Raw genomic sequence first — 27,279 nt, 5'->3', positions numbered from 1 at the left:
GTATTCTTATTTAATACCTAAAACTTTATACTTTTATTGCTGTTGTGAATGGTATCTTTTTTCCTTTGGTTATTGCTGGTGTGGAGAAATGATATCAATTTTCGTAGTTTGATTTTGTGTCCAGCAACCCTGATAACATTCCTTATTAACTCTAAAAGTATGTGTGTTGAGTTGATTTGTCTATGTAGATGATCTTATCAACTGGAAATAATGATAATATATTATGTTCTTTTTTAATAATTATACTACTTTTTCTTTCATTCTAACTTTTCCTAGGCTTCACAGGAAAGCAGTAGCAGTGGGTGTGGCCACCTTTGTCTTGTTCTCCTGTTTGAAGGGCTGAATGTAATTTCAACTCTTTAAGAGTTAAGGAGTAGTTGCATTTATACATTCCTAAAATTATTTCTGCCCTTTGAAGGCAACTGCGAGGCTGATGTGGCCCCTGGTGAAAATGAATTTGACACCCCTGATCTAAAGCTTATGCTTATATTAAGCTTATGCTTGCAGTTATGACTTGGTTTATAAGTTTACTAAATCAAGGAATTTGCTTCTATTCCTGTTACTCTATAAGTGTTATCAAATATATTTTATGCATAAATTAAGAAAAACAATGTGGCTTCATGGTTGACCATGTTGCTAGAAACAATAATTCAAAACATGCTTTTGGTCAGACTACAGGGACATGGCTAAACACATTGTGAATGCATAGTAGGCTCTGACAAACAGGTAAGGTCATAGCACTTTTGGTAACATTAGAAGGGAAAGTTTAACACATTCAAAGAATATGTTATTATTAATTATTATTTTGTGTTATTATTAATCATTTATTATTTGCCAAATCTAATAATAAGTCAATGAAGTAAGCAACACTATTGCTGCCAATTTCAGCTGAGACAACTGAGGAACAGAGTGGTTCAGTAACTTATCCATGATCACACAGCTAGGAAGTGCTGGGCCTGGGGTTGGATCTCGGGCATCCTGGCTTCAGAATCTGCTACCTAAACATTACACTTAGCCCTGTCACAGGAGCAATCTGCCTGAGGTGGAAATCTGTCATAATGAGACCTCAGGCAAGTTTGTTTATTAAAAAACCAGTGCGACTCACACATGTTTCCATATATCTCTTAGATATGTTTTCAGAAATACTCATAAAATATTTTAGATCTAAGTGGCTGTGGTAAATTGTTCTGTCATTCTCATTTGAAGATCAGCTTTACCATCCAATCAATGCCATGAGCCCTAGGCCTGGTGGTCAGTCTCAGGACCCTGTCAACTAACTATGCCAACTAATGCCAACTAACATTTACCAAGCGTTTTCTACACATTGGTCCTGTTCTAATGTCACATGCCTTAATGCAGGGTTTCTCAACATCAGTGGTATTGATGTTTAGGGCTGGAATATTCTTTCTGTGGAGACAGTCCTGTGCATTGTAGGATGTTTAACAGCATCCTTGAACTCTACACACTAGATACCAGAAGCACCTTTCTCCTCGCTTGTGATGACCAAAAATATCTGACAGTGTCAAAAGTTCCCTGGGGTGGAAATAACCCTGGGTTGACAATTACTGCATTCATATGGTAACTACTATTATTATCCCATGTGGTAACTACTATTATCACAAAATCCCATGTGGTAACTACTCACAAAATCCCATGTGGTAACTACTATTATTATCATTTCTGTGTTATCATTGAGGAAATAAAGCTGACACAGAAATTAAGTAATTTCCCCAAAGTTACACCTAATAAGTACTACAACTGAGATTCAAATTGGGCTTCTGAGCTTTACCTGGAAACTTTTGTGCCTTCCAACTGCTTCTTGATCTACAAGAACTCTCTACAGTATGATCCCTTGGGTGCTCAGAAAATGTCAAAAATATTTTTTTTTTGGCTTAATTCCTGCAGATACTGGGATCTGAAAAGTGGGGCGTGTGTACGAATCTTCAACGGCCACCAGGGGACAGTCACATGCATGGATTTATATAAGAACAGGCTTGTATCTGGAGCAAGAGATTGCCAGGTGAAAGGTAAGAAAGAAATGCCCTAAACTTTCAAAGAAGTTTCCCCCAATCCATTGGTTGCTAAAATACATATTTTTCTCATTTCTCAAGGCATCATATTTACTCTTATTCATCCATCTGTCCATCTATTTATCTATTAATCCATCCCTATGACAGCTATTGGTTGACCACCTACAATATGCTAGACACTGTGCTAAGTGTTAAGGGAAAATGAGTATAATATGGCTCTTGCAATATGGCTTTTTATTTCCTCAAGAAGCTCATCATCTCATAATGAAAAAACGTATGTTTATATAATGGGGGATATAATAAAAATGTGAATAATAACAACTGCCATCTATTGAGTACTAACTTTGTGACTGTGATAGGTGCTTTATATGTATTACCTTATTTAACCCTCACAAGAACACTATGAGGTGGTACAGAAGAGGGATCCAAACTAAGAGAGAAAAATAACTTGCTCTAAATTGAATCTGCTAAGTGGTAGAGTGGGGATTTGAACCCAGGGCTGTCTGACTCTAAATCATATTGGTTCCTAAGGAACATGCAGAATTCTAATGGACCACAGAAGTAAGAGCAAGATGTACAGCACCACAGACAGGAAGCTATTTGAGTGTGGTCTTGAGGATAAGGAGATCTACAGGCAGAGGTCCCTTTAACATTTCATATAATAAGGGCTTGGTGGTGATGAATTCCTTTAACTTGACCTTATCTGGGAAACACTTTATCTTCCCTCCCATTCTAAATGATAGCTTTGCTGGATAGAGTCATCTTGGATGTAGGTCCTTGCCTTTCATGACTTGGAATACTTCTTTCCAGCCCCTTCTTGCCTGCAAGGTTTCTTTTGAGAAATCAGCTGAAAGTCTTATGGGAACTCCTTTGTAGGTAACTGTCTCCTTTTCTCTTGCTGCCTTTAAGATTCTCTCCTTATCTTTAATCTTGGATAATGTAATTATGTGCCTTGGGGTGCCTCCTTGGATCCAAATTCTTTGGGACTCTCTGAGCTTCCTGGACTTCCTGAAAGTCTATTTCCTTTGCTGGGGAAGATTGGGGAAGTTCTCCCTCATTAATTTTTCAAATAAATTTTCAATTTCTTGCTCTTCCTCTTCTTCTTCTGGCACCCCTATGATTCAGATGTTGGGGTATTTAAAGTTGTCCCAGAGGTTCCTAAGCCTCTCCTCATTTTTGTGATTTCTTGTTTCTTTATTGTGCTCCGGCTGAACGTTTATTTCTTCCTTCTGCTCCACATTGTTGATTTGAGTCCTGGTTTCCTTTCCTTCACTGTTGGTTTCCTGTACATTTTCCTTTATTTCACTTTTCATAGCCTTCACTTTTTCTTTTATTTTGTGACCATACACAATCATTTCTGTGAGCATTCTGATTACCAATGTTTTGGACTCTGCATCTGATAGGTTGGCTATCTCTTCATGCTTAGTTGTATTTTTTCTGGAGCTGTGTTGCAGTCCTTCAAGGCTGGGAAGGTTCATGGTATTCGTGCAGATGGAAAATGTTCACTGAGCCATTGGGATGTCTGGCATGCCTTTATTCATGGGTGAGTGATCCATGCATGCTGCAAGCTGCATGTCTATCTGCATGGCACATGTCATGGCCCTTGCTCCCCAGCATGGTACCCATTGTGGCACCTGTCCCCTTGCGTGTCTCTCATCATCACCCCCAGCAAGGAGTCCTTACCTGTTCAAGTACTAGTGAAGAACAAAGCCAGAAAACTGCCATAAAATGACATGGCATGACATGACATGACAACATACATAACTAACATAACATAATTCTGTGCATGCGAGCCCACTTCATGCTATGGGAATAGTTTATCAGACCCAGTCTCAAGGCTATGAGAACACTACTTATCAGGTCCATTCAAGGCTGTTGAAATGCTGCTTCCCTTAGTTACCCAGACACCTGGGTGAGGAAACCAGACTGCCTCCATTTATCCTATAAGATCTTTGGTCTGTTCTTTCACTTGGGCCATTTTTTGTTTGTTGGTTTGGCAAGCCTGTTTCATAGTAAGGGATGGAGTCTTAGGTATTCACTAGGCTGGGCAGCACAACCAACAATGCTGTGTTGTGGCACTGTATGTGGGTGAAGGGTCCGAGAGGGAACGATGCCACTTGCTCAGCTTTCAGTGGCTTTCAGTCACTTCCTCTGCTACCCACAAGCAAATTTGGCCCTTCTGGTGCTGATTTCAAGTGGGTGGTTTTGTGTACATTGTAGGACCCTGTAGCTGTCTCCAATGAACTCTCCTGTGAGTTTGGGAGTTTCTCTTGCCACCTGAACCCCCACAGGTTTTTCAGTCATGTTTTTCAGGCTTTATTCCCCCGCACTGGAATCCTGAATTATGTGGGAGTATGTGGTCTGTCTTGCTCCCCAGTTGTTCCTCCCAGTTTATCCACACGCTAATATGGGACCACCTGCTGTGCCAGCTACCACCTCAACCAGTCCACCAGCTGCCACCTTGCCATGAGTCCTCTCCACCCAAGCTACCCATACCTGCCCCTCCTACTGGGCTGGTTGAATGTTTCTTCTTTAACACCTTGGTTGTTGGACTTCCACACAGTTTGATTTTCTGGCAGTTCTGGTTATTTTTTATTTTTAAATTTGTTATTGTCCTTCTGTTGGTTCTGTGAGGAGGCACAATATGTCTACCTATGCCTCTATCTTGGTGGGAAGTCTCAAGTTAAGGAATTTTAAGTGGAGAAATTATCCTGGGTTTTCAGTGTGGACCCATGGGTAGTCACATGGATCCTTAAAAACAAACTTTCTTTTCTGTGATCAAAAGGACATGTGACTGCCATGACTGGTGTGGCCCAGTGGGTTGAACATTGTGCTGCAAACCAAAAGCTCACTGGTTCAAATCCCAGTCATGGCTTATGTCTGGTTTGCAGGCCAGGTTGTGGGCATGCAAGAGGCAACTGATTGATGTTTCTCTCACACATCTGTGTTTCTCTCCCTATCTTTCTCTCTCCTTTCCCCTCTCTAAAAAAATAAATAAAATCTTAAAAAACAAGGATATGTGACTATGAAAGAATGGTCAGAGAGATGCAACACTGCTGGTTTGTAGATGAAAGGAGAGGTTCATGAGCCAAGGGATGTGGGTGACCCCTAAAAGGTGGAAAAGGCAAGGAAATCAAGCTCCAGAGTCTCCATAAATGAACACAGCCTGAACACAGCCCTGTCAACACCTTGATTTTAGCCTTTTGTGGTCAGGTCAGATTTCTGTAAAATAGTTAATTTGTGTTGTCTTCAGTATCTAAGCTTGTGGGAATTTGTTGCAGCAGCAATGGAAAGCTAACAAATTGAGTGTGGGATTCCTGAGACTATCCAGGTGAGAGTTGCAGTGGGAAGATGCAGGTGAGGCTATACTGGTCTGGAGCTCCAGATCTGTCGATCTGGTGGTTTTCAGTTATAATGAAAGATGGAAGCCCCAGTTATGAGTGAGATGTTCTGTGAAAATCAGGAGGAAAGACTGAAGGGAAAAAAACAAGGGACCCAGGAAATGACAGCATGTTAGGGATAGATAGAGGAAAAAATGTGGGAAAGGGAGAATGTGGTGGTGTTATGTTTGCAGATACATGTGCTTAAGATACTCTCTACCTCTTTGTCCTCCTCAGCCTGAATGAAAGTCTCATTGCCATTGTTGCTTTGAGAAGGAAAGCAGAAAGGATGAAAGAGGGAGGGTCTGATGGTGGAAAGGCAGGCAAAGACTCAAGCTTCAGAGAGTCTTGTGGGACCCCAGGTAGGACCATAATAGGGCAAGGGAAGTTAGGCCTTTGCCTCAGGTGTAAAACATCAGGGGGCACCAAAAAGAAAGCCCCTCAGTTATCAAGATACATATTTTAATGCAGTATTTAAGAAGTCAAAACTAATGCACATGATGAGAAAATATCAAAAGATCTCTCTTACCCTAACCCTGGCTCTGGCCACCAGCCTGCCAGCTTCCCCTGGGCTTTTCCTACCTGCTTGGGTTACCAAAATAGAAAGAAAAAGTGACCATTGGAGATCTGAAAGGTAAGTCCCCACTTCTTAAATTCTTTAAACCAGGGCACCTTGTAATGAATATTTTAATTCCTCTTTCAATTTTCACATACCTAATTTGATAAAAGGGCCAATATATATGTAAAAAAGAAAAAAAAACATTCTCAGGTAGTTAAAGTTAATCTACCTGGTTAACTTTACCATGTCAAGGTCAAGGGTATGGCCTTGCATCCAGACTTCCTGGGTTCAAATGCTACCTTAATCTGCTAACCACCTATGTGATCTTGAGCAGGTTGCAGAACCTCTCTATGCCTCAATTTCCTCACCTGTGTAGTGGGAAAGAATAATAGTGGTTGTCTTGTGAAGATGACTTAATACATGTCAAGCACTTTGAATGATGCCTGGCCCATTGTTAGTGTTTATACAAGTATCAGCTGTGGTTATTTTGTCTTAGGTAATACATTCTGTTGCTTGGGAAGTACTTTGGGGGCTGATGAAACTGACTTTAATGTTCTCATCCCTGAATTCTTGGTGACTACTTTCAATATTTGCCTTTAAGCTCTGTTCTCCCACTCACCCATTTACTCTCATATTCACCCAACTTGCAGTGCCCTAGGCCAGAGGTCCCCAACATCTTGTGAGGAACCGGTCTGCACAGCAGGAGCTGAGCAGCGGTAGGCCAAGCCAGCAAAGCTTCACTTAAGTTACTGCCTGACCTTTGCCTCCTGTCTCCCAACACCCCACCACCCTGGTTCATGGAAAAATTGTCTTCCATGAAACCAGTCCTGAGTGCCAAAAAGGTTGGGCACCAGTGCCCTAGGCTGTTGCTCTGTCACCATCTATGTAGAAGCAGCATTAAACCTGCTCCCAGCTGTGACAATCTCTCAATTAGTAAAATCCTAGTCAGATTTGGAAATATTTAAAAATGTGAGTGAAAATAGATAGCTTTCTTTTCTTTAGGCGTAGAAGTGTGGGTCAGAAGCATAGCATCTGGGAAGAATGGTGCCACACAACACAAACCATCATCATTCTCCCAACATCACCATAGCAAGCATTTTTGAGGCTTGAGAAGGAGTCTCATTGGCAATGAGCTGTCTAGCACTTGGACCCTAAGGCTAAGTTCCTTGGTTACACCCAGGGTCTAGGCATTGCTGGCTCTCCCATGAGCAGGAAGCTCTGTGTTGCATGTGGTTGGAGCTGTTGGAGAGCCTGTGGGGTGCCAGCCCAGGCAAAGGCTGTCTGGGGTCTGACTTGATGGGCTCCAATGATCTTAGCTTCTGTAATGGGGTGTAGAACTTCTCTGTAACCTGCCTTCATCCCCTTCTTAACCTCTCCCTCCACCCACCACCTTTCTCTCTCCTTGCTTTCAGAGTGGGATGTAGAGACAGGGAAGTGCCTGAAGACGTTTAAACACAAAGACCCCATCTTGGCCACCAGAATCAATGACACCTACATTGTGAGCAGCTGTGAGCGAGGGATAGTCAAAGTGTGGCACATCGCCATGGCTCAGCTGGTAAAGGTGCGGGCAGTGGGCTGCGGAGGGAATGAGGCCCTGGTGGTGATGGGTTGGAGGAGACTGATGGTCTGCCCCCATGTTGCTCCATAGGCCACCCTGGAGAATCAAGTTATAGTCACCACATGGGCAGCCCAAAAGAGTTGAAAGGGAAGGCCCCCTCCAAAACTGAGCCATTGTGTGTTGGTGGAATGTCAGGGCCCATGTGGTCCTTGGGGTGGTAGTGGAAGGCTATATTCTGACTCGGCATTATGGATGGGCTCAGGATATTTTAGCAGCAATAAAGTACCTTTTATTTTTCCAGAATATTCTACCCTGATTCAGGCATGGGTAAGGGAATGAACAAAGTAACAATTGTTTTTCCCTCTACTCTCTGATGAGAAGAATATTGGCTGTTTTGAAAGTGTTTGAATGTTCACATACACAAAATGTTCTTTCTGGCCTTGAAACCCCCTGGCCCTAGTGGGTGGTGGTGAGGTGTCATTTATGCCAGGAGTGCAAGATCACAGTGAGAAGCCACTGGCAAGGTGGGTAGATTTTTTTCCACCAACCTTGTTGTCACTGTGGTCTAGTTAGAGTTTGCAGGCACAAGGATGCCCAGGTGCCTTCTGGGCCCAGGTAAAGAGCTGGGATGGAATACTCTGCTGGCAGTTGAGGATGATGAATCCTGGGCCTCTTTGGTGCTCTAGGAAGATGGAGCCTGTCTCAGCTGCAGACCAGCCAGAAGCCAGGCTTCTCCCTGATAACATTCTTCTTTCATGGGGGAGAGAACTATGGAGAGACAGAGGCATGGACTCCAGCAGCCTTCTTAGAGCCAAAGCAGTTGGCAAGTTAAATACCCAGTGAGTGGGGGTCATGGATGGGTGCAGTGTGGCTTTGAAATTTATCTGAAGAAGCTTCCAGCTTTGGCCCTTGGAGGAGTCACAGTTGGAGTTGAAGGTGGGCTGAAAACAGAGGCAGCTTTCCTTGCAGACTCTCAGCGGCCACGAGGGAGCTGTGAAGTGCCTGTGCTTTGATGAGTGGCACCTCCTCTCAGGAAGTGCCGATGGCCTGGTCATGGCCTGGAGCATGGTGGGCAAGTACGAGCGATGCCTCATGGCCTACAAGCACCCCAAGTACGTGCCTGCAACGCCCTGTCTGAACAATCAATGCAGTGCTGTCTCCTTTCCCCGTCACAGCTGAGGCCTTGATTCTTGGCAGATCAGTCCCTCCGGCTGCCTACTGACCTGTTGTCCCCTTTGCTCCTCACCCATTTGTTTTTCCTTCTCCCTTGCCTGTTACCAATCCCCCCCCACACCCTGCTCTGTTTGACCAGTCCTCACCCCTCCCCCACACTTGTTTCCCTTAAGAAATAATAATACTCAATGTGGATTTTGAGAAATGTTTAGAAGATTATACTATGACACAGGTAATATACTTATATCTATTACCTACTAAGTATGTGAATATTTGCAGAACTGTTCCAAATAATGCTAATTCCAGTAAACCCAAAATTCTTAGAATTGGCCTTTTCCTGAGGAAGCTTGTGTTATGAAAGTTTAAAATGTTCCAAGTGACAAGATTTAAAAATAACTGAGGGCTTTCTTTGCCTGACCTATTTCACTTATATGTGGAATCTAAAGAACAACATAAATGAACAAATAAAACAAACAAACAAACAAGCAAACACTAGACTCATAGGTGCAGAGAGCAAGTTGTTGGTTACCAGGTGGAAGAGGGGTTCTGGGACTGGGTAAAAAAGGTGAAAGGAGTGAGAAGTGCAAATTGGTAGTTACAGAATAGTTGTGAAGATGTGAAGTACAGCATAGGGAATATAGTCAATAATATTGTAATAACTATGTATGGGGCCAAGTGGGCATTAGACTTACTGTTGGGATCACAAGTTTTATAAATAAATGTCTAAACACTATGTTGTATGCCTGAAACTAATATAAAATAACATTAAATGTCAACTGTAATTGAAAAAAATAACTGAGGGCTTAAAGGAGCTTACTTAAAGTCTGTGGGCTAGATCCTATTCCAGGATAGCAAATGGATTTTATTTTACAATTCCAATCCCAATGTAGTGGTGGTGGCTGCTTAGAGCCATTTGAGAGGTAGTCTGAGGTCACACCTGGGCATATCTGGAAAGGGTATTGTGGTCAGTTAATGATTTTGCTGTGGCCATAGGTTTTATAGGCTTCTCTGTACCATTCCTGTGCTACATGAATGATTCTTCTTCCTATGAGTGCAATACAAACAATTCCAGGGGTTGAAATGCTATCCTGATTGATTAAAACAGTAAATGGCCCTTCCATGGTGATCTACCAGGGGATAATTATTTAGTACAATACATCCCTAAATTTCCTTATACTCTCAAAAGAACCTCTTGAACAGGCACATTGGCTTCGTGGGAGACGGAAGGGGATTTGGGTATCCATGTGTATGTTCTCTGTCTGTGGCATGTAGCTGCTTTCTTGATGGGTGGGTGCTAGGAAGGGCCTGTGTTCAGTGATTTATCCAACCCCTAGGTGATTAGCAGTAACTCGCTTGTATGTCATCTGGATTATCAAACCTTGACCCCAGGAAGGGTGTCAAACCTTATGATTTCATCTGAAAATTGTAATTATATGCTTTTAAAACCTTCCAAGTACAATTCAGTAGGATTTAGTTTAAGTGTTGGAAAGTAATTTGTTTCCAGATAACCCAATGATGAGATCACTATTCCATGAATCCATGATCTTCCCACTCCACTTTAGCTTTGAAATCTCTTTAAACCATCCTCACTCCCACTGAATGACAGCTCCAACATACCACTCACATTGGTCTTGATACCTTGCAAATCCACAGACATCTGGAGGACACGGTCAATACTCTTGTTTATATGACCTCCCCTCCTACTCATGGATTTTAGTCTTGTACATGTATAAATACTCACCAAATGTTTCTAACTGATTTGTGAGGACTAATTTGACAGATTGCCTTCCTGGAGAGTTGTTACAGTGATTGGGCTGATACCCAACTTTTGAATAGACATAGATGACAAAACAGATATAGTTGCTGTCTGTCTTCTTGATCTAAGTTTTCATCCAAAATTAAGGCTATGCATACAGTGTTGGAGAGAATGGATGTGAGAAATACAATCAGAGGATATAAAGTAGGCTGACAGCAATGATGACCTGTAGAGAAGCTTATGCAGTCTGTCTTATCTTTGAAAAATTCCTTGATTCCTTAATGTCTTTTCTATAGCTAATATTATAATAATATCTTTTTTCTTTCAATTTTTAAATTGATATAATTTATATAACATAGAAACAACTATTTTACTGTGCACAATCAATGGCTTTTAGTATACTCATAATGTTGTACAACCATCGCCACTAATTAGAGAACATTTCCAACAGTCATTAGTGATGCCCTATTTCACTTCTAATTTTAGTCATTTCGATTTCCCTCTTATTTTCTTGGTCAGTCTAAGTAAATAATTGTCAATTATCTAGCTTAAGGCTTGTTCAAAGAACCAGCTTTTGGTTACATTAATTTTTCCCTTTTGTTTTTCAAATCTCAAATCCATTGATTTCTGTCCCAAGCTTTATTTTCCTTCCTTCTCTTTGGTTTGAGTTTAGTTTAGAAAAAGAAAAACCTTCTTTTTCTAGTTTTTTAAGGTGAAAGCTTAAGTTACTGGTTGAAGAAATGTAGGCATCTACTGCTATAAATTTTGTTATGAGAAAATTTTCCATATTTTTTCTGTTATTCTTTTTTAAGTTGACTTATTGTAGTTGGAGAACTTTGTATGATTTTAATCTTTCAAAATTTATTGAGACTTTTTGAATGGCCTAGCATAAGCCCTATCCTGGAGACTGTTCCTTGTGCTCTTGAGAGTAATTTGTATTCTCTTGGTATTTGGTGGAATGTTTTGTATATATCTCTTAGGTCTGGTTGGTTACTAATGTTTTTCACATCTTCTGTTTCCTTGCTTATCTTCTGTCTAGTTGATCTATCCATTACTTAAAGTGTGGCATTAAAGTCTTCATCTATGATTGCTGAGTTTTCTATTTCTCCCTTTAGTTAGGTGTTTTGCCTCATGTATTTTGGGGGTACTGGAGTGAGTTAAATATACATTTGTAATTGTTATATCTTTTTGGTGAATTTACCCATTATATAAGTCCTTTATATATGTCCTTGTCACTGTATAATGTCCTTTTTAGTCTCTATTGACAATTTTGTCTGCAAGTCTATTTTGTGTGATGTGAGTATAGCCACTTTAGCTCTTATTTGGTATGGAGTATCTTTTTCCATTCTTTTAACTTTTTTTGTGGTTTTGATTCTAAAATGAGTCTTTTGTAGACAGCATATAGTTGAGTCATGTTGTTTTGAATCTTTTCTTCCAATCTGTCTTTTATTTGAAGAGTTTAATTCACTTACATTTAATGTAAAGAATAACTTATTTTATCATTTTGCAATTTGTTTTCTATAGTCTTATGTATTTTTGGTTCCTCAACTCTTCTATTGTGGCATTCTTTGATCTTAAATTGTTATTTTCTAATATGTTAATTAGAGAGATTGGCCCGTGTTCTCCTCACCTGGTTTTGGTATTAGGGTAATGTTGGCCTCATAATATGAATTAGGGAGTATTCCCTCTTCTTCCAGTTTGATTATTTTAATATGAAAACTCTAGAAATCAAATTCCCTATCTCTAGGGTTTGTTTTTGTTGTTGATTGTTGTGGTTTTTATTTGTTTGGTATGTCTACATTCTTCATCTTGTTTGGTCACTGCAGCCTCCATTTTATTGCCTTGGTGGTATAATAGTGACTGGAAAGAAATTTACTTGAACACCTGGAAATAAAATATCTCCAATTCTTTGCCAAGGTGCTCTGTGCTATTGATGGAAGCCTTCAATGCTCAGCCAGTCTGGTTAAAACTCTTCCTTAGCTCTTACTTCCTGTTTGTGTAGAACATCACAGTCAGCCAATAGTGAGAGCTTAGGGCTTTTTCAGGTCTTTCCCAGGCATGTTCAAAGCCCCAGGAATAGGCATTAGCTTTTTATAGCCCTATGGACATTTTATTCCCCAGATTTTTCTCCCAAGCTTTTTGGTTAGTCAATTGTTTGCCCCAAAAGATATATATTGCCTTAAGCAGCAGTGATAAAAATATTAGCCTAAAATGTTTTCAGTAAGTTCCCTCAGGCAGCAGCTTTAGTACTGGGTGAGTTCCTAGTAAGGTAAAATAAAAAAAATGTTTTTGTTAGTTTTCAGGAAACCGTTAGGCAGGTCAAATAATTCATAATGGATGAGGTTAGTTCTATTTCCTCCAATACCAGGAATGTGGGCTATTTTCATGGCTACCCCTGGACTGGGGAGTTAGGAACAGGACTAGGGTCCATACTGAGTCTAAGCCATCTTTCTTGTCTAAATGCTCCCTGGCTTGTTGTAAGCCTTTGATTATTTTCCAGAGTTCCTAAATATTTGATTCAGACAGGGTTTTTTGCCATTTTTTCACTGCTCTAATGGAAGGGCAGATTTTTTTGAGTTCTTGCCTCCTCCCTTTTCATTGACATCACTCTTTGTAGTGTCTTTTGATAAACAAGGAACAAGGGAGGAGACAAATGACCTATTTCTAGAACAGAGATAAAACCTGAAAGGAGACTGGTCTATGCTAGGATCATAGTAACCACAATTAAGTCGGGTACTGAGCTGTTTTTGAAATACTTTCACTAGTTTAATCCCAACAATAGTTCTCTGAGGCAGAAATCACTGTCCACTCTTCGCAGAAGAGAAAAACTGGAGACTGAGAAGTCACTTTCTCAAGGTTATACCACCAGTTAGTGGTAGAATGAGGTTTTGATCCCAGGTTTCTGATCCCAAAGCCTATGCTTTATATCAGTAGGCTATAATGGCATAGGCTGCACTACCAAATGTCACAGGAACCTGGCATGAGAAATGCAGGCCCAGCTCAACAAGATCAAAGGAGGTATAGAAAGAGGCAAACCCTTCTACCACAAGGCACCTTTCCTAGTGCTGTTCCCCCTACAGGAATCAATAAAGGCACGAATAAAGTTACTGTATTTCCATCTTGGGAAAAACCTAGAACTTTGTTGGACTTTCTTATATTTAATTTATTCTGTCTATCGCCTACCTATCACATGAGGAGGGATTCAAGCCACATTGGCCTCTTTGCTGTTCTTTGAATAGGCTAAATATGCTCCTGCCTTTCAAGTTCTTTGTTATTTCTGTTTTGCCAATGGTAGGGGCCTTGAAAAGTCTTAATCTGGCCATTAGATCTGATCAAGGCTTGCACCAAATGGTATGAAATGGATGTTATTTTTTTCAACACATTGTAGCAATGATCATATTCTGAAACATGAGCTGACACTCACTTTTCAACAAAGATTTATTGAGGGCCTGCTATGGGCTAGGCCCTGTGCTGGGCATGCAAAGATGAACGTGACCTAGGTTGTACCCTAAAGAATCTATCAGTGTACTTAAAGTTTTTGTGTGTGTGTGCATGCGAGTGGTGAGGGGGAGATGGAGATAAGAACTGGTCCTATGGGCCAGGCCATGGATGGACTTAGATGAGTAGAGATGGCAGGGGTGGGTGGACTTGCTTTGTATATAAAATCAATCAAATAAACTGGTGGCATCTGACTCAACTTTTCAGCATCATCAGTAGAAATGGGCTAAGTGCACCTCTCAGAATTGAATACTCCACATATCTGGGGTCCGACTGGGACCCATCTGTTGTGAGGAGCATTTTGTTGGAGGCATCTAAGTCTTCTGCTTCTTTCCCTTTTCTTGCTGGTTGTCACAGAAGGGAACTCATATACCCTGCCTGGGTACAGTTTTCCTTCAGGATGTTTAACTGAAAGAACAAAAGCCACCAATTTAAGAACCAGAAGAAACTGCTCAAATACCAGGTTTTGCTTCATATAAAGATGATCATTTTTACTTGTTTGTTTTCTTTCTTTATCTAATAGTACTATTTGAAAGGGAATCAAAACATTAAATAATTTTCAGAATGACTTTTGTAGAAGTTAATAACTAGGAATCAAATAAAAAAGCAGGATGATCTATAGAACAGACTTCACACAAGTGTACTTGGCCTTGGCCTTGGCCTTGGCCTTGGCTACTTTTGGAACTGTGATCAAATTGCAGGAAGAACTGTAGAATGGGAGGAGGGAGTACAGCCCTGTCTTGAGGGTTACTAGTTTACATACAGAATTCTAAAATGGTGGTCAATGTCACTTCAGGGACTAAAGTGATTAAAACCACTGCCTCCCAACCATACACAAAGTACCCTGGACTACAAAAAATAAAAACAAAAACGAACAAAAAATCCCACAACAACAAACCCAAGCAGTTTACTGCCTATGGCTCTGCTCCCTTCCAGGGAGGTGCTGCACGTGGCCCTTCTCTTCCTCCGGGTCATCAGCGCCTGTGCAGATGGCAAGATTCGCATCTACAATTTCTTAAACGGGAACTGTCTGAAAGTGATGAAAGCCAACGGCAGAGGTGACCCTGTGCTGTCCTTCTTTATTCAGGGCAACAGGTGGGTGGCAGGTGTGGAAGTCGGAGTGGTGAACAATTCTATTTGGATGATCTTTTTCTTCTCCTCTGGGATACCAGCCTCATATTTTCTGGCAGTGGGAGAGAGTAGGTTAAATTGGGCTTTCCTCCAATTTTGGCTGGAGGAGAGTAATAGTCTCATGGGAGACTAAGCGGGCTTTGCACTAGATTAGCAACCAGGGTGCACATCACTCTTAATTTGTTCTGGATATCTGGGCAAATCACACAGTGAGTGCAATATGGCTCTGCTGGGGGGGCCTGCAGTCTGCCAACTGCAGCACCTCCCACCCTCCGCCCCCTGCCCGACTGCTCCCTGAGTGTGCATTCTGCTGCCGGAGAGCTCCAGGAGAGCAACCTTTGACACCTCACTGCTGATGTGGACATGTATGGAGGCTGGGGCAGTGGGGGGTGGGGGTGGTGGCAGGAGGTCCAGTGTACAGTGGGACAGTGCTGAGCAGATGAGTTTACAGAAACCAGAACCATGACTAAACTAACTGTATGTAGAACTGTGTTTGTTATATGCCACATTTAGGGTGATATTATGTGAAAATTCCCAAATAGAATTAACTTTAAATTCTACCAGAGGCTTACTTCAGAAATCAGTTAATCTCCATGAATCATGTTGCCTTCTCTTTAATGAAACACTATGAATACTATTTCTCATCTTAAAAGGACAGGGCTAGTAATAAGTCCCAATAAATAAACACTTCTCAGTCATGAGGCAATAATGTTAAAAAAATCACCTCTGACTTGTTCTCATTCAGGACATTTGAAGACAGACTATTTCTTTTTGGCTTGAATTAAAATAAATCTGAAAGAGACTTCTAATTAGAATGATTCCCCAAGTTTTATTCCAGTGTTTTCAATCAAATCAAGTCACTGTTTTAGAGAGTTAATACAGACAGTTAAGGTCTTGAAATCACAGTCTCCTGCAGCCGAGAGCACCGCGTAGGTGTTTCTGTTTCTTGTCTCTGGTGGCAGGAAGCCTACAGGCCCTGAGCGGGGAAAGCAACTTGATCTATGGACGCTGAGAACAACAGAAACCAATGCTGAGGTGTGAGGTGGTTCCTGGGGCGCCTAGGCTTGGAACTCCTTTCTTACCAGGTCATTGAAATGGGGACTAGGGAGATGGAAGTCATCCTGCTTTATAAAGAAGAAATGTTCTGTCTAAATGTAGAGCAAGCACAGAGTCCCTGGAGTGCAGGGGATGGGCTAGGGGGTCCTGAAGGGAGGGAACTCTCCCCAATAAAATTTTCCACTTCCCCAGCATAGCACTAGAAACATGGCATTTGGATGCTGTGCTTTAAAAAAGAGTGAATTTAAAGTCATCTGGGGGTGGAGAACCTAAGCCTCTACCTTGGGCATCCTAGGTACTTGGCACTCACTCCAAGGCTGGAAATTCTTTTAAAAATATTTGAACTCCAAAAGCAAAGTAATCAGATCATATGTGCCCTGCTCACTTTAATTAACAACAACAATAATAACAACAACAACAACAACAACAAAACAACTACAGAGCCCATGAGCCCTGCTCTGTGGCCTGTTGTGACCCTTCAACAGCCTGCACACCCTATTGGTATGGTCATTTCCCGGGGCATTTTCCCTAGGCCTGAGGGCTGCACAGGAGAGTAGCTGGTGTGCAGATTGGGGTGGGGGTGGGGGCAGGCAGTGGCGGCCTCCAGGCTCCTATTGTGGGCAATCTTGTGGTTCCAGGATGTTGGTCAACACGGAGAGCAATATTCTCATGTTCCAGTTTGAGAATATAAAGTGGCAGTACTCCCAGGAACGGACCAAACAAAAGAAGAACAAGGACAGAGAGGAGGACAAGGAAGAAAACAGCCTCACAGAAGTCCTCTCCAAGGCTAGCACTCAGGCGTACAGCCTGAAGGGCTCCACATCCAGTAAACAGGTGGTGGCCCAGGAGTCCCTGCTAAGTAAACCTCACAGGTCTCGCATTCAGCTGAGGACAGTCAAGTTACCAACAGGTAAGAGAACTGACTCCTGGGTCCCCTTGCTACAGAACAGAGTGGGGGTGGTGGGGGTGGGGGGAGCTGAATGAGATAAAAGACCCTCCTTTTTTCTCTGGAGGTTCATCCCCACCTACTGGGTTTGTTTTGCCCACTGCCTGAGGAAAGATGTCTCTTAATACCAGAGGTCAGTGAAAAGGAAAGGAATTTATTATTTATTTGAAATAATACAAACTAAGGTTCCTCACATATCCTCCTGGCACCCTCTATGTGGCAAAAGGGAGCACTTCCAAAGCCTCATGGTCCCAACCAAGACACCAAAGCCTTGGTCCTAAACAGAAGCGTGGTCCCAAAAAGAGAGATGTCCAGTGGCTGCTGTGCCTCCATTTAAATCCCAGCGCCAATCTTCCTCTGCAGCCCCCTTTCCGGCTCCTCCCACAATTGGCCACAGCTGCCAGCATTCTGGGCAGGTGTGGCCCTCTGGTGTGGAGCCAATTATCTCCAAGCTCTTCTGGATTCTATTACAAATCCCTGTTTGGGGCTCCCCTCTTGGCTGCACCCTGTTACACCCTCAGTGGTAGCCAGTGGGGCAGATGATTGGCTTCCAGACCTAGTTTCTTTGTGAGATATTTTGGCCAGTGATTTTTTGATGGTATAAATTCCGTACATTTAAGGAAGTTGGGAGCAATTCTCTTTGATTTGCCAATCTGTTAGCCAGCTCAAGGGAACTCCCTGATTTTCAAGGCCTGAGTTTTCAGACTTATTGGAATCTTTGTACAGTAGCTAACATTAGCCCTTAGTACTTGCCATTAAAACAAAAAACAAACAAACAACATTCTCTCCCCACACCCCCAAGCCAAACATATAGTACATAATTATTTTTCAGGATAGATGACATATTATTATACTGCAGAAAAGTGTTCAATGCAGAGTGTGTTATCTCTAGAACACGGATTGATAATATGCATACCTGGAAAATAGTAGTTATAAAGTAGGTACCTGTGGGGGGGGGGTGTGCATAGGTGTGGGTGGAGCAGCATGGCTCACACCATTTGTAAGACATCCGAAGAATAAATTGAGGGAGGCTTGAGTAGGCAGACTCCTTTCTTTTATCTGCCCTGTATTTGGCATGTGAAATTGGGCCCACAGGTCAATAGATCACGTCCCAGCATATTACACTACAAGTGGTCAGCTAGGAGAGAGTTTAGAGTTTTAGATAATGCTTACAGCTTAATGCTCAGTAGGAAAAGTGGGTGGGAGGGAAGTCAGGTGATCAAATTCTTAGGCTCCAGGTTTCATATGACAAGCAATAAATGTTGGTTTGGGTGAAAACTAATCAAATGATCAACTATGCTCCCACTCTTCACACCTAACTGGATTATGTATAATTGCTATGGTTTCCACTTCAATCTTTATTTAGCAGTGTCCACAGAAGCACTTCACAGTCAAGGAAAGCCAACATCACCTCGAAGAGACATCAAGAAGGGAGCGAGTCCTGTTTCTAAGGAAGTAAATGGCTTGGATGATGGGCAGGAGAGTTTGGAAGCAAAATCCCTCAAAGGAGATAAGATGAACGGTGATGCTTTACTCTGAAACAGTGGCAAAATCCAAATTTCACTCTCTCCCTTCCACCCCTCCCTTCTCTATTGCTCACTTTGTTCAGTGTAGTTTTTTAGCAGATCGATGCTTTGCTTATCTTTGAGAATTTTGAATGGATAAAATGCCCAGGTTTTCCCTAAGAGTGATTGATTTTACTTAATTGTCTCTTTAGTGACTTGAGGCCACATAGTGAGCACCTTTGTAAGAGCCAAATTTCCAATTTTGGGCTCACAGCCTGCCACCTTTCCCTGCCATGCAGGCTCCTTGCTTCTTGGATAGTGTGTCATCGGCCTGAAGGAGGGAGCACAGAAGAAAGAAGAGGCAGTTGCAGCTGATTTCAGAGGGCATTTTAGGGGATTTCATGAGGAAGGAGATAGATTGGGGATAGGTGCTATGTATGTGAGATACAGAAATAAGAGAGAGATGGGGAAGGGGCTTTTAAGAAGAGTTACTGGACATCACAAATAGGATGTCCCTTTGTTATTTTTGAGAAACTTTGGTAAAGATTTAAAATGCCTTTCAAATAGTTTTGGTTAGTATAATAGTGTTTCTTTGAACAAACTGCCTGCAGAGACTAGTTTCAAGGTGAGGATGAAACAATTACATTTTAGGAGGGCTCTACTAACAGTGAGCATCTTTGTATGTACCTATGTCTGTGTCCTGTGTAGGCATACCTGTAGTGTAAAATCTTAGGGTGGCATTGCTGAGCCAAAGGATGATTTTATTTAAAAACTGGAAAGACACTGCCGTGGTTGTCCTTTGAAAATGATGGATCAATTTACCATCATCAATTACCAAGAATGAATGAGAGCTACCATGGCATCCACGCCAGTGCTGGGTGCTATCCATTGTTTTGTACCTGTTTGTTTGATAAGTAAAAATGGTATTCGCATTTCTTTAAGGATGATCACTAACAAGCTAAATGTCCATTGGTGGCAATGACTAAGTAAATACTGAAAAAATCCACATTATGCCATATTATACAACAGCTAAAATTATTATCATGAGGACCGACATGTATTGGCTTGGAAAGGGATCCACAATACATTGTCCAAAAAAAGACAAGTTAATGAACAATGAGTCATCACAATTCCTTTCCATAAAAGGAGAAAGAACTGTGTGTCTTGTCACACATGTACACACATGTGTGGAGCAGTTTTTCCTGGGTTTGAAAGGGGTGGGGGGAAGATTTGACATCTTAATTTTATTTAGTTTTATTTGTTTTAATAAAATATTATTTAATTCACAAAGTAAAAGTCAGGGAGAAGTTTGAAATTTTATCCCATCCTAGTATGTTCATACAGAAACATCTTGAGATAAAACTATTTGATCAGGGAAAATTATATGCTTAACACACAGCTGCATTTTATTTGCTAGTTATAGATTGGTATAACTTGGGGTACAGACTTTTACTTTTTAGGTTTGGCTAGAAAAATGACTTCTACTTTTCATGACTCAGTTGTTCCTTTTGTAAAATGGGGATAACACTTTCTCCTTTTTAAATATATTTTATTGATTATGCTATTCCAGTTGTCCCATTTCCTCCCTTCACTCCCCTCCACCCTGTACACCCTCTCCCACCCACATTCCCCCCTTTAGTTCATGTCCATGTGTCATACTTATAAGTTCTTTAGCTTCTACATTTCCCATACTGTTCTTACCCTCCCCCTATCTATTTTCAACCTACATTCTATGCTGCTTATTCTCTGTACCTTTTCCCCCTCTCTCCTCCTCCCACTCCCCTGTTGCTAACCCTCCATGTGATCTCCCTTTCAGTGGTTCTGTTCCTGTTCTAGTTGTTTGCTTAGTTTCTTTTGGTTTTGCTTTAGGTGTGGTTGTTAATAATTGTGAGTTTGCTGTCCTTTTACTATACATGTTTTTTCTTTATCTTCTTTTCTTAGATAAGTCCCTTTAACATTTGATAAAGTAAGGGCTTGGTGATGATGAACTCCTTTAACTTGACCTTATCCGAGAAGCACTTTATCTGCCCTTCCATTCTAAATGAAAGCTTTGCTGGATAGAACAATCTTGGATGTATGTAGGTCCTTGCCTTTCATGACTTGGAATCCTTCTTTGCAGCCCCTTCTTGCCTGTAAGGTCTCTTTTGAGAAATCAGCTTGACAGTCTGATGGGTACTCCTTTGTAGGGTACTGTCTCCTTATCTCTTGCTGCTTCTAGGATTCTCTCCTTCATTTTTACCTTGGCTAATGTAATTATGATGTGCCTTGGTGTGTTCCTTCTTGGGTCCAACTTCTTTGGGACTCTCTGAGCTTTCTGGACTTCCTGGCAGTCTATTTCCTTTGCCAGAATGGGGAAGTTCTCCTTTATTATTTGTTCAAATAAGTTTTCAATTTCTAACTCTTCCTCTTCTCCTTCTGGTACCCCTATAATTCGGATGTTGGAACATTTAAAGATGTCCTGGAGGTTCCTAAGCTTCTCCTCATTTTTTTTGAATTATTATTTCTTCATTCTTTCCTGTTTGGTTGTTTCTTTCTTCCTTCTGGTCCACTCTATTGTTTTGAGTCCCAGTTTCCTTCCTATCACTATTGGTTCCCTATGCATCTTCCTTCATCTCTTTTATGGTAACCTGCATTTTTTCATCTAATTTGCATCCAAAATCAACCAATTCTGTGAGCTTCCTGATCACCAGTGTTTTGAACTGTGCATCTGATAGATTGGCTATCTCTTGGTTGCTGAAAAGGGTGAGTCCTGGGGCATTGATCTGTTTTTCTGTTTGAGACATGTCTCTCTCTCTCTCTTTTTTTTTTTTTTTAGTCTGGTTGCTCCTGTTACAGTAAGGGGTGGAGCCTTAGTGTTCACCGGGGCTGGGCACCCCAGTTGCTAGATTGTGACGTTGTATGTGGGGGCGGGGGCACAATGGCGGTAGCTCTGTTCTCTGTGGACCTCAGTCCCTTTTCTGGGATCCTGGGTTGCGTACTCTGCCCTGGTCCATAATTGCCACCTCACTGGGTCTGCCAGCTGCCACTTGCGCACTCAGGGTCCACCAGTTGCAATCTTGTGTGCCCCAGATGCCTTACACGCTCCTGGTTGCCTTATGAATCCAGTTCTCCCTGTTCTCCACGTGCCCTGCGCCCCGCTGCTCCTCTCCGCCCCTTCTACCGGTCTGGATGACTGGGTCTACTTCCATTTCTTGGCTGTCCGACTTCCATTCAGATAAATTCTCTATCAGTTCTGGGTGTTATTCTGCCTCTAAATTGTTGTTGTTCTAATCTTGGTTGTGCGTGGAGGTACAGTGCATCCACCTGTGCCTCCATCTTGCCGGAAGTCCGGGATAACACTTTCAATGTATCCGTGAAGTATTGTAGGGATTGAAGTGACCAAATGAGATATAATAGGTTTGATATAATAGATTGACTCACTTGGGAAGACATCCTTGTAAAGCCAAGGTCTGAGGCAGCTTGGAGGTCTTGAGCATGATGTAGTATGAACAAATGAATCTCTGGTCCTTGTCAGCAGCTTTTGGACCCACTCATATTGTTCAAACATTTGGGAAATGTTCAGGAACTGCCTCAGGTCATGGTGTCATATTTAGCATTTCTCAGGGATGACATTTTTAAGGCAGTTTTGAATTGGGAAAATGTCCAAAGATCATTTGGAATAAAATTTTGTGATTTTCTTTAAAAACAGAGGTATATCACTATACATTTATAAGGCCTGTTTTGTGTGAATCATAAAAGAGGTATAAAGTTTCAAAAATATGGAGCACTGAGATCGCATATGTTCTCTCCAAAATATGTACATCTAGAGCTTAACACACATTTGCACACTAGTGTATTTGTTAAAGAGTTGTATTGAATATGTTGTACTTGCTGGTATCATAGAGGATTTTTGCACACATGATGGCATATCCATCAAGCAACAAAGATCTCAGTTTGCCTAGGTGTTACAATTAATTTAATTTTCATGGATAGTACTTAATGTTTTGATGGTACACTGATTGGTTTTCTATTTTTTTTTTTAAACCAGACGATGTAGAGAAAGTACCAAAACAAGAACAACTGGAAACTCCTGGAGACCTGACCAGTCACTTACATAAAAAGTCCTGGCAAATCTCTATGTTGCCAGATGGGTTCCTCCTGACCATTAATGCCCTCCAGCAAGCCCATAATTCAGGGGAGTTTGCCTATCCCCGTAGGCCTCAGACCCAAGTCATTGATACCTGGGTACCTTCAATTTCGCACCCAAGGAAGGTCCTTAGTTTCAAGGGAAAATCAGTCCAACATGAAGTTTATAGGTTGAGAGCCAGCCACCCTCCCATAGACGTGAAACAAACCAGTATTCCCCTTGAAATCCAGAAAATGCAGCCTAACCTGAAGAAGTCTTTGCACAGTCCCCGAGTCCAGTCTACCATACCCCAGCCCATGATTATCCACACCAGGCTTGCTGGCAGCTTAAGAGGTGAAGACCGAGCAACCAGTTCAACTGACAGGACAGTGCATAGTGTTGGTCCCTTAACCAGCCTGCAGGTCATTAAGCCAAACCGCATGCTGCCTCCACCAGTAAGCACAACAGCCCACTCTGTCAAGAAAGAACGGCCTCATTTCTACACGGCCCTCAATCCTTTTAGAGTGAACACTGAATTCATGCTGTTGACCGTGAGGGAGGAGAAAAAGTATGAGGAAGCGAAGATGAAAGAATATCAGTCCAGAAAGCCCACTGGAGTGGTCAATCCAGAAAAAGCCAGCAAAGCTGCTTGGATCAGGAAGATCAAAGGCCTGCCTATAGATAATTACATGAAGCAAGGGAAAACAGCAGCCCCTGAACTTGGTCCAAATGTATTTATCTGAACCACCCATGGGAAATTACAATGTCTTGCAATAAAAAGGAAACCAACTGGATGTTGGTGTTCAGCTTCTTGTTTTGTTTTTTTTTACTATTCCCTGGCAATTAACGTGGGGACTCTTGATTATCTTCCTATAAGCCAAAGAATTGATATTATCAAAGTAGGAAAACAGAACAAGGCTTGAACAGATTAGCACTTTCATTCCCACTGAAAACCATTCACTGAGACTATGGAAGCCCAGTTTCATGGATGGGGGTGGGGAAGTGATTGTTGGAGATTAAATACCGCTTATCACTATCAATTTTGTAGTATCATTTTTATAACAAATGAACTGATGAGATTGTATCAGAATAACACATTGGAGTTCCTTGGTATTTTTCCATGGGAGCCTGATGAAGCTCAGTGAGTTCAGTTAAGAATCTAATAGCAGAGGTGAAAGCAGACACCCTTATCTTGTTTCTGATCTTAGTGGCAAAGCTTTTAGTTTTTGCCTGTTGAGTGTGATGTTGCCCGAAGGTTTTTTCATATAGGCCTTTATTATGTTGAGGGGGGTAGGATTGAGGGTAGGAGGTAGGGGTGGATGGGTTGGGGGAAAGTGGTGGTGGGAAATGGAGACAACTGTATTTAAACAACAATAAAAACTTTCTTGGAAAAAAAAGGATTATGTATCTAAAAAAAGAATTTGGGTGACAAAACCCTGCCTACATTTGCACACAGATTTCAGAATTTTCAACAAGTGTATCAATTTGCAAATATTTACATTTGGCATATTAAACTCATAGCTCCTTTTTATTGAAGTCTCAAAAAAAAAAAGACTCTAATAGAAGTCCTTGACAGCATTGACCTATTCCAATTGAAAACATTATGTGTGCTTTCCTTATTAGGGCTAATTCCTATGAAAGAAAATTAAACATATTTATCGTGTTTACAAAGAGGGGTCACTAACATAAAATGTGTTGAGGTTTCTACTTGTACCTCCTCAGGATGGTATCAGGGTTCAGGCAGGTAATTTAGAAGAGGGCATCCTACCACAACGGCATGGCCCATTGGGGACCTCAAGTCCCATCCAAAGGGAATAGCTCCTACTCAGTGGCTCAGCATGGCCACAGGATGCTGTGAGATAATAGAAAATATATATTGGCCTCTGCCCCTGGCTCCTGGCCCAGAGCTCCCTAACCCCTTATAAATTCCTAAGTGATAAGAGCAATAGGAGTAACTTTTGTTCTAATGAGGTGACTCTGGGCAGGTTCCTGGATGGGATCTGGTCACCAGCAAGACCAAGTGATAATTAGGAGCTTGACATTTTCAGCCCACCTTCCCATTCTTTAGAGAGGAAAGAGGGGCTGGAAATGGAGTTAATGATTGAACATGTCTGCATGAAGAAGCTCCATAAAATCCTAACAGTAAGGGGTTTGGATAGCTTCCAAGTTGGTGAACCCATTCCCATTCTAGGAGGTTGACATACCCCAATTCCACAGGAACTCCTGCACTCAGGGCCCTTTCAGACCGCACCCTAAATACCTCTTCATCTATCTGCCCATCTGTGTCCTTTATCATAGCCTTTAACAAACTAGTAAATGTAAGCAAATGTGTTCCTGAGTTCTGTGAGCTGCTCTTACAAGTTAATCTCACCTGGGGAGGGGTCCTTGGAACCTCTGAACCACAGCTGGTTGGTCAGAAGCACAGGTGATAACGTGGGTTTATGACTGGGATCTGAATGTGTGGAATGTGTGTGTGTGTGTGTGTGTGTGTGTGTGTGTGAGAGAGAGAGAGAGAGAGAGAGAGAGAGAGAGAGAGAGAGAGAGAGACAGCACCCCTGAGTGAGTCTTTTGTAGGATTGGGCCCTTAACTTACTGAGTGATCTGATGCTATCTCCAGGTACAGTGTCAGAATTTAATGAAATTTAGTAAAGACACACAGGAGAGAAACACAATAGGGAAGAACTGTCTTATTTTTTTTCTTTAGAGATGGTAATGAACTCAAATAGAATACAAAACAAAACAACAAAAATCCCAACCCGACAAAACCCCACAATCTGTACTTTAGACGGGCCACCAAAAACATGGCATGGGCAGTCTAGATGTACAGGTAACCTGTTCACAGACTCTACTTTTCACTTCTAAGTGCAGGAATACAACTGTTTGCCAAATTGAAAAACAAATTTTAATTATTAAGTTTAAAGTAGCATTGGCAAATAGCAATGTAAAAGTAGTGATATTAAGAGAAAGAATCCTCTCAGTTAAGGAATTGTGATAGTACATATTATCCCAGGAGACTTCAACAGCAGTTTGACCCATAAACCATATAGTTAGGATGCTGTTACAATCAGTGTCAAAGATTACTTACAGTCCCTGAATTTCAGGTCCTTCATATGGGCAAGATTGTTACTGAACCAAACCCCAAACCAATTTGGCTTCTTGTTTCCCCAAATAAAAAAAAATTAACTCAGGGACACTGATAGTGAAAATAAGATTTATTTCAGCTCTGCAGAGGGAGGAAACTCTGGGAATCAGAGAGAGTTGTGCCTGTGTGTGTGAGCGCTCAGGCTTTTTATTGGGGTCAGAGGATAGAGGAGGCTCTTGCACTGGCGTGAGTTTCTATGGCTACAGGGTGCTGACCAATGTCATTTTCTCCCCACAGGTGCACCCTGGTCTTGTTTTTCTCCTTCTTCTTCACAGGGCTTAAGCCCTGTGAATAAGCTCAATAAAAGATAGTTGTTTATCTTGTGTTTCTCTTGTGATTTTCAGAACAGGACTGCTGAATTAATGGGTGAGACACGTCTCATTTTCCCTCCCTGCTTTGGTTTACTATCTATCCTGCCTAACATTCTTCTCTTCCCTGGACACCTGTTGTATCTTGCAGCTGCAAGGAGAAGTATTAAAGGAAGTTCCCAGACCAGTGATTTAAGCTATGTATTTTCTGGTCAGGGAGGAGAGGTATAAACCATCAGCTCTCAACTGTCCTTAGGGGAGATAAGGTCTTGCAATTTACCATGCGACTGTAAGTTTCTCAAACTGTTTGGCCTTGTTTCATTTTCTTGTCTGTTTCCCCGTTCCTCTAGCCCAGGAATTTTCCTAGCTTCTCACTATTCTGTCCTCTCACAAGATCACAACATCAGCAGCTAAACTTAAAACAGTAGTAAGAATACCATCTTCAGTTTACTACGTACTTACCTTGTAGGCTACTATTATCAGACCCACTTTACAACTGAGGAAAGATTTACATGGAGATTAGATAATTGGTGAATGTGGAGATGAGAGCCTGTGGAGGGGGGTGGGGCGGACTCAAATCCAGAAGCTCAACTCCAGAGCTAGTTCTCAAACTCTGTTTCTTACTGTTTCCGAGTCTCCCGGTCTCCATTTTCTTCCCGTGGTATAACCCTTCATTATTTACTCAATCCTCCTGCTTTGTACCTCTTAATAACTTTTTACCCCTTCTCAGGACCACATTAACATTTTTCAATTGCTTCTAAAATGTAAAGGTACAAATAGGATACTGTACAGGAAAACATGTCCAGTAAAACGTTCAAACAACATGCAACTATGGAATAATAAAGCCATCCACCCTAGCCCCGCCTTCAGGGACACCGATGCTGGTGGTAATGACAGATCTTAGGGAGCAACAACAGCTCCACGCGACAAACCACGAAGCTTTCACTCTGAAGCCAACAGCGGGACTAAGGATCTCCTCCCAGCTTGGTTTTCCTCGGTCTTTCACCAGCACTCGCCCAGGACCGCACAGCCAGCCTCGATCTCTGGTCGCCCCGCCCACTTTCTCGTCCCGCCCCAGCCCGCACTACGCGACCCTCCACCAGCACCCAGACCTCGAGCTCGGCCCACCCCT

At 41.8% G+C, this 27,279-nt stretch overlaps 1 protein-coding gene across 1 annotated transcript in view; it reads left to right on the top strand.

The window, feature by feature from the left end:
- Positions 1 to 23,477, top strand: part of FBXW10B (F-box and WD repeat domain containing 10B) — a 46,296-nt gene extending 22,819 nt beyond the window's left edge. Inside the window, exons 8-14 of the mRNA XM_045824434.1 lie at positions 1,906 to 2,027; positions 7,382 to 7,530; positions 8,497 to 8,639; positions 14,891 to 15,049; positions 16,780 to 17,051; positions 18,454 to 18,609; positions 22,620 to 23,477. Coding sequence (XP_045680390.1) covers positions 1,906 to 2,027; positions 7,382 to 7,530; positions 8,497 to 8,639; positions 14,891 to 15,049; positions 16,780 to 17,051; positions 18,454 to 18,609; positions 22,620 to 23,440 — 1,822 coding nt within the window. The 3' untranslated portion in view covers positions 23,441 to 23,477. The remainder of the gene's footprint in view (positions 1 to 1,905; positions 2,028 to 7,381; positions 7,531 to 8,496; positions 8,640 to 14,890; positions 15,050 to 16,779; positions 17,052 to 18,453; positions 18,610 to 22,619) is intronic.
- The last annotated feature ends 3,802 nt before the right edge of the window (positions 23,478 to 27,279 follow it).

The sequence above is a fragment of the Phyllostomus hastatus genome, unplaced genomic scaffold, assembly GCF_019186645.2.
Source record: "Phyllostomus hastatus isolate PE091 unplaced genomic scaffold, TTU_PhHast_1.1 phas_scaffold_55, whole genome shotgun sequence".
NCBI lineage: Eukaryota > Metazoa > Chordata > Mammalia > Chiroptera > Phyllostomidae > Phyllostomus > Phyllostomus hastatus.
The sequence above is the reverse complement of the archived record's forward strand: the minus strand, read 5'-3'. Positions and strand labels throughout refer to the sequence as shown.